At 43.5% G+C, this 6,959-nt stretch overlaps 1 protein-coding gene across 1 annotated transcript; it reads right to left on the bottom strand.

Annotated features, from left to right (window-relative positions):
• Positions 1–547: 547 nt before the first annotated feature.
• Positions 548–4,231, bottom strand: CTHRC1 (collagen triple helix repeat containing 1). The gene is made up of 3 exons (XM_010186609.1): positions 4,013–4,231; positions 2,414–2,630; positions 548–998 (listed from the first exon to the last, which is right to left on the bottom strand). The coding sequence occupies exons 1-3, from the start codon at positions 4,223–4,225 to the stop codon at positions 856–858; spliced, it is 573 nt and encodes a 190-aa protein (XP_010184911.1). The 5' UTR covers positions 4,226–4,231; the 3' UTR covers positions 548–855.
• Between the last annotated feature and the right edge of the window lie 2,728 nt (positions 4,232–6,959).

A 6,959-nucleotide genomic window follows, 5' to 3' on the forward strand; every position in this document is an offset into this window, starting at 1 on the left:
ACTTTTTGAAAGCCAAGGCATTTCAACCTGCCTTATTATCTTCCAAACATATTAATATATCTAGCTTTTAATTAACACTAAAGGGATTGTATATATCTGAAAGGCTAAATCCAGGACAACTATTTTATTGGAGCAATGAAATTAAGTTTTGTAATTGTAAAAATAATTTCGTATCTGCATGCCAATAGATGCCAGTAATAGATGTTTATACTGAAATCCAGTCTATCAAGAAGCAAAAGAAGGAAGGAGAGCTTAGCCTATTTTTACTTAGTTACTCAGAACGAGGTATTTAATGTTTACAGCATCATGTAGGTCACAGGTAAGTCTCCAGGAGTTTGCTGAGAAACTTAAGACTGTAACAGCAGAGCATCCTATTCTGTAGCCAGGTGTACAGGAGTAGATGTTACGTATGTTTTCTGAAGGGTAAAGGCAAGACCTGGATTTACTTTCTTAGAACTTTCTATGAAGACTTCTAAAAATATATATATATTGTGTATCAACCATGTAAATACCTTAAAACAGTTTGATCAATAAAATAGTCTGGATCTTTTTTTTTTTTTGTAAAAGATCTTCTTTATTCGATACAAAAAGTTACAGTTAATTCTTAAAATGGTGGTGGTATATTTTCATACATCAAACAAGGAACTAAAAAAGTTAATGAACTTGGTTTTGTTATTTATATTCTAAAAAGACTATTACAAAAAGCCTCTGCAATGTGCAAAAAAAGGCTAGACAAATACTACAAATGCAAGTTTGGTGCCGTTCAGTCGAATACTTGCATTCAACTCTATAAATTCTGAAGAAAATTGTAAAAAAATGTAAAAATAGGCAGAGATTATAAAAAGGGAGGGAAAGTTATTTTGGCAGTTCTTCAATGATGATTCGGGAGACTGAATTCCATCCAGTAGAAGCGTCTCCCCGTGGATAATCTGAGCAAGTCCCGACCCAGATGGCAATATCCACCAAGCCAGCATTGATGCCTTCACACAGCCCTTCCACTGATTAAAGACAAAAATCAGGTTACCTCGACAGACACCATCACTTTGTATTTCACAACTGAAGGTGCACACAAGTACTTAGGAACAGCAGTTCACTGCAAGCTCATGCTGTTTAGTTAAACCTGAATAGCGTTTTTAGGGAAAAAAAAAAGTAACCTATTACTTAGAGATGTGGCAGCATAGGTTACCGCCTTTATCCTCCACGCTGCTTCCTGACATCTGTTACAGTACCTGCAGCAGATCATAATCCACAGGATGGCTAAATGGGACGTATACCTGCTTCTTTAAATGTCCAGATCTACAAATTGGGAGCTGGGATATGGCTTCAATCCCATCCAGCCATCTTGTTAGCAGTGACAGGGAGGGAGGACAGGAACACAGCCACGTCTGGCTCCCACAGCTAAGCCCTGCAAAAGTTCATTGCCACCCTCTTAATCTTTTCCACTCCTAATTCACTGCTTCTACATCAAAGTTCACTTTTATTGGCCTTTTTATTCCTCCACTAGCACCGTAAGTTTGAGGTGGGTTAATGAAGGCAGGTGGGTCCTACCCTTGATGAAAAAAACCTGTCATAGCTCTAGACGTCACATTTCATGCAGTCATGAAATAGTATAGGGAGAAAAACGGCCTTTTGCAAAGAGCTGGGCTGCTGGCATCACAGGGCTTCAGCTCTGTTCAAAACTGAGACCAAAATGCAGCTTAAGCTACTGATGTAATGTGGAGAGTATTCATAGCCAGAAGCCTGTTAAATTAATGCAACCCTTTTGGTTTCAGAAATACTTCTCAGGGTGTAAGTATCAACCATCAGAAAGGAGACAGAGTATGGACTTGACGTTAGCCCCTTTCCTAGTATCACCTCCTTGGAATGGCTTCCCTAATGTGCCTTTTGCTCAGCAATTGAATAGCTGTTCCTAGCTATTTCACTTTGGAGATACTTTTGTGCCCCACCTGAAAATTACAGTAGAAATTCCAGGAGGAGAAAGTCTCACTTTATGCACAGATAATGCACAGATATCAGTATCTTATGCCTTGATGACACTGTCTACTTGGCAGTAAGGCAGTTTCTCCCTGTGCTAACACAGCGCAGAGCGTCTCTGTACTTATGCTGTAGCAGAGATCAGTAGAACTGTCTGGATAGAAATCTCTCCCATTCCTACATTTCAGGACTTAACGTACCATGAAAAAATACCACAGTAATAAAGTACCACTTCATAAATAATTCTAATTATGTTCTTATTCTAATACTGTTGTTATTAATAGTCAACTGTGAGACAGCAGAGTAAGAGTAACAAGTGTCAGCTGGTCCCTCTGCTGCCTCTTCTTCCAGTCTTTGGGCTTTCTATGGCAGGCTGTAGAAACTAGATTTGATACTGTCTTCTACTCCATCTCTGTTCATGTGGTCCTGGCATACATACCTGAGGAAGTTCGGTGTATGTTAATAGTAGAATTCAGCTCTGGGCTTCCTTGATCTAAATATATTATGGCTTCAATAGGAAGTGGCCCAGCACATTCTGCTCCATTAAAAGTAAAGTACCAGCGCTGACAACAAGCATTTTTGCATTTTAGCCGAAGCGATCCACTGAAAAGAACGCGGAGAGCACTGTTCGAACGCATCTTTGTAAATGTACATTCCTAAGAGGAGAAAAAAATGTTTTGGAAATATTTTCAGAATGTTTTGGTTAGTCTTTTTAGTCCCTTCCCTCAAAAAAAAAAATACTTAAACTCTGATAAAAGCTCCACAACTGAACAAGAATAATTTTCAGGTTTTTAAGAGGTTGTTATTCTGTCTTCAGAATGCTGGATATTGTGGGGGAAAAAAAGCTAGAGACAGTTCTGCAAGTCCAAGGCAGTGAGAAATGTCTACTCAAAAGGATTCAATTCTCACACTGGCTGTTCAGCAACTGCAGGTAAATTGCTCCAACCAATCTGGCCATTGCTTCATAACTGGGATTGAGCTGCAATTTCTTCCCTTTTCTAGGCTTGCACCACTGTGTTTGAAAGTTTTATATCCAGGGCTGCAGAGGAGGATGGGCTGTTTGGGTCAGTCTGGGTAAAACTTGGTAACTGCTTCTGAACAATGCTGATCTTTTCCGCAGTAGCGTCCTGCAACTGAGCTGCAGGGAACGACGATTTTGAAGCAGGAGTTAAGATGGGTACAATTAAAGATCTGCATCACTCCTGCCTTATGATTGAAACAGTAAAAACCCTGCCCTACTTTGATCCTTCCCCTGTACTCAGCACTGGTGAGGCTGCACCTCCAATACTGTGTTCAGTTTTGGGCCCCTCACTACAAGGACATTAAGGCATTGGAGTGTGTCCACAGAAGGGCAACAAGGCTGGCAAAGGGTCTGGAGAACAAGAATTATGAGGAGTGGCTGAGGGAGCTGGAGTTGTTTAGTTTGGAGAAAAGGAGACTGAGGGGAGACCTTATCACGCTCTACAACTACCTGAAAGGAGGTTGTAGAGAGGGGGGTGTTGGTCTCTGCCATGTAACTAGTGATAGGACAAGAGGTAATGGCCTCAAGTTGCACCAAGGGAGGTTTAGATTGGATATTAGGAAAATTGGAACAGGCTGCCCAAGGAGGTGGTAGAGTCATCAGCCCTGGAGATGTTTAAGAAACACATGGATATGGCACTTCAGGACATGGTTTAGTGGGCATGGTGGTGGTTGACAGTTGGACTCAATGATCTTAGAGGTCTCTTCCAACCTTGATGATTCTGTGATTCTGTGGGCAAGCTGGAGGTCCATTTTTGGTAGCATGACTTTACAGTTACAGATCTGGTCCTCTCAATGTATTCCTACACCAGCCACATCGTTCTTTTGAAACACTATTACAGAAGTGAAATGGGCACATGGCTGTGAATTCAAGGTAGCTAAACCTTTGAGAAGTTCACCCTCACATGTAGAAAAAAGCTCCAACACGGGATCTGTACGACTGGTGCTACCCAGCTTATAGAGGCAGATCTAGAGCCTGCTGTGGTTGAAGTGCAGCACCCTGGGAAAGTGAACTTACCGCTATCTTCCCAAGATCGATGCCGTAATTCAGTGCACTCCACGAACACTGCTTGAAGTTGGGCGTCCAGGATTCCTCGATGCTCTCGCGCATGCACTCGCCCTTCTCTCCCTTCAGCCCGTCCCGTCCCGGGATCCCAGGCGTCCCGGGGATCCCGTTGGCTCCTGGGTTCCCATCCCGTCCAGGAACGCCACTGGGGCCTTGCAAGCACATGCCGTTGTACTGAAACACAGAACAGACCTTGCTGATTCCGTGCATTAACTCCAAGGCTAAACAAGTTAAACACAAAAACCCAACACCACGTAAAACCCCACTGTGACACAGGCTAATGGGCTATTTCGGGATCACCAAGAAAATGGTTCAATAAAGGAAAAAACAAAACCAAAAAATTTTCAAAGATAAGCAGTGCCAGCAGAATTTGCTGTAAATTAAGATGCCATTTATTATAGGAAAAGGCATAAATCCTAGAATTAAAAATTGGCCCAGTCCAAAGATTAAAATCTGTAGGAAAACCTCAAGATTCAAAACATTCCAATACAGAAACAAACAAACAAAAAAGTTATGTTAGTATAACATATGTTAGTATATGTTAGTATATATACTATATGTTATATATATGTTAGTAGTTACTTTCTCCTGACTCACTGTTGCTTGTAGAACTGTCTCAACTAATTCACTTTCATTATTGGTTTCTCCTTTTTTTTTTTTTAAGTAGAGAAAGTTTTGCATTTCATGGAGAGCAGAGGTTGACACCAGTTTTCTTCTGCCACCTTTTCTCCAGTACAGAATCATGTACAGACTCCAGCGCACACACAACCGTGTCTGTGTTGATGTGGACGAAGGAACCTGCACCCTGGAATAATCCTGAACTCTGGATCCCTGTTGGTTGCAATGGGAACGCACATCTGGGACACCAACCTCCTCCTTAACATCACAACATTAGGAAAGGTCAAATGTTGCCCTCCCAAACTGCACATTGCATTCATAGCTTATGAGATTTGGTTTTGCCCTCCTTGGAGAGGAGGTTTGTGCAACCCAGAGCTCCTTCTCCCAGCAGGATGAGTGCTGGATGCAGTGGGGGAGCACCCCTGTGTGGAGCCAGTGGAGCAGGCAGGGAAACGTTGAGCAGGAACCTGCAGGGCTGGTGACAGCAGGGCTTCAGCTCGAAATGCTCTTTCCCATCTGGTGACTGGCTGCTTCCTCCAGTCTTCATCCCAAATCATCACAGGTAACTATATTCTGCTCTACCATTTTCTCACACCTGTTTCACTTCATCCATTTTAAACCACCTAATCTCCATATGTTCCAAAATAGAAACGATCATGCCATGCCGCTATTCATCTGCACTGCAGAAGCTGTAAACCACAGCCCCTGTCCTCTCTCCTTTGTCAGACTGGTGAACTTTCCTCTTCTGTGGTTGTTCCTTTTTCTGTGCTTTGGTGCAAAAACCAGCATGGGTTATCACAGGCTTGGCTGAAGCCACTCTATAAATAAAATCAGTGCCTATATGAAGAGGTCTAGCAAGAAGTAAGATGAGAGTTGGACTGATGGACGCTGGCATTCCCTTACTACCTTCACCAAAGAGAACATTGTTGGCAAACAGCAGTGAAAATAGTGGGATGTTATAATCAAGAAGGCCATGTTTAAAAACAGTTAGCTGGATAGAAGGCTGCTTGGCAAAGCACGCACTGACCTTGGGACCACGAGAATGATGCAGACATTTCTGTTTCGCACAGCACCAGTTATCTGCATTTGCTGCTATTTTCCCACTGGACTCTATTTGTAACAGTGCCTGGCTCTGGTTTTACATTTGGTTACTCACCACAGAAATCTGAGAACATGGAAACTGGGGAGAGCTTGGGCCTGTGGAGGCTCAGACCCACTGCACTCCGCCCCATCCCCAGGGCACCAGTGGACATGGGACTGCCCAGAGGTGCCACCACTGCCACCTGGAGCAGCACAGCTCCCTTCCAGAGAACACAGCTTATCCACTGCACACTCAAAAAACCTGATGTGAGCAAAAGAATTACCTGGGCTCTGGGTTCCGCTCCCACTGAATTCATCTACACTTGCCAAATCAAGCCTTTTTCATGCTTTTTAAAGCACAAAACATCTTTTAAAATAAACATGTCTGCTGCAGGCAGAATCTCCTTGAGCATGCCATGCTTTTGCCCTGGAAGGGCTTTAGCTGAGGCTGGCTGTACGGCCAGGCTCTGCCTGACTCACCTGATACCTCTTTACCTGTGCTTTGCTGCCCACTCTGCTGCATCCAAAAGCACAGACAACTGCAAGAGAAATGCCTTGCACAAGGGATCCTAAAATATTGCTCCAACAGAAAATGTAAGCTCCTCTGTGTATGCAGACTCCTTATTCTCAATATAATTCAATTTCCACAGTAAAAAGTGAAAGGGTGATGAGGTGGTGTGAAAGGGGAAGGACCTTTGCCACCCAGGATGCTTCCAGCACATCACTTCGGGGATCTCTCTGGTGACCATGGAAGAAACGGCCATGCCACTGATTTTCTGTAGGAGGGGAACAGCAGTCCAGCAGCTCACAGAAATAGCTTCACATCTGCTTTCTGCATTCCAAGGACTGGAAAATCTCTCTCCTCCTCTCTCTGAGATAGGATAGTCCCAACACATTCTGGTTTCTAGTTGCTAACTAGGATCTGCAGTCCCAAGTGCCAAAGGGAATGATGTATTAATGCGACTCTGAGGAAAAGCAAGCGTGCATATACAGTTTTCATGGCTGCTAAAGAGCAGTCCTTTTATTTATCTTTTTTTTTTGTAGTTTATTATTTATTAACCAGCCTTTTAGGAACTAAAAGTCTTTTACCACGTATGTCGCCCCTGCGCTGTGCGGGGGGCACGGGCCAGCTCACAGAGCTGCCTTTATTCCCGCCGCGATGCCCCCCTCCCGGCTCGGGGACCGGCAGCGGGGGCGTCTC

This window comes from Mesitornis unicolor, unplaced genomic scaffold (assembly GCF_000695765.1).
Source record: "Mesitornis unicolor isolate BGI_N332 unplaced genomic scaffold, ASM69576v1 scaffold38306, whole genome shotgun sequence".
Lineage (NCBI taxonomy): Eukaryota > Metazoa > Chordata > Aves > Mesitornithiformes > Mesitornithidae > Mesitornis > Mesitornis unicolor.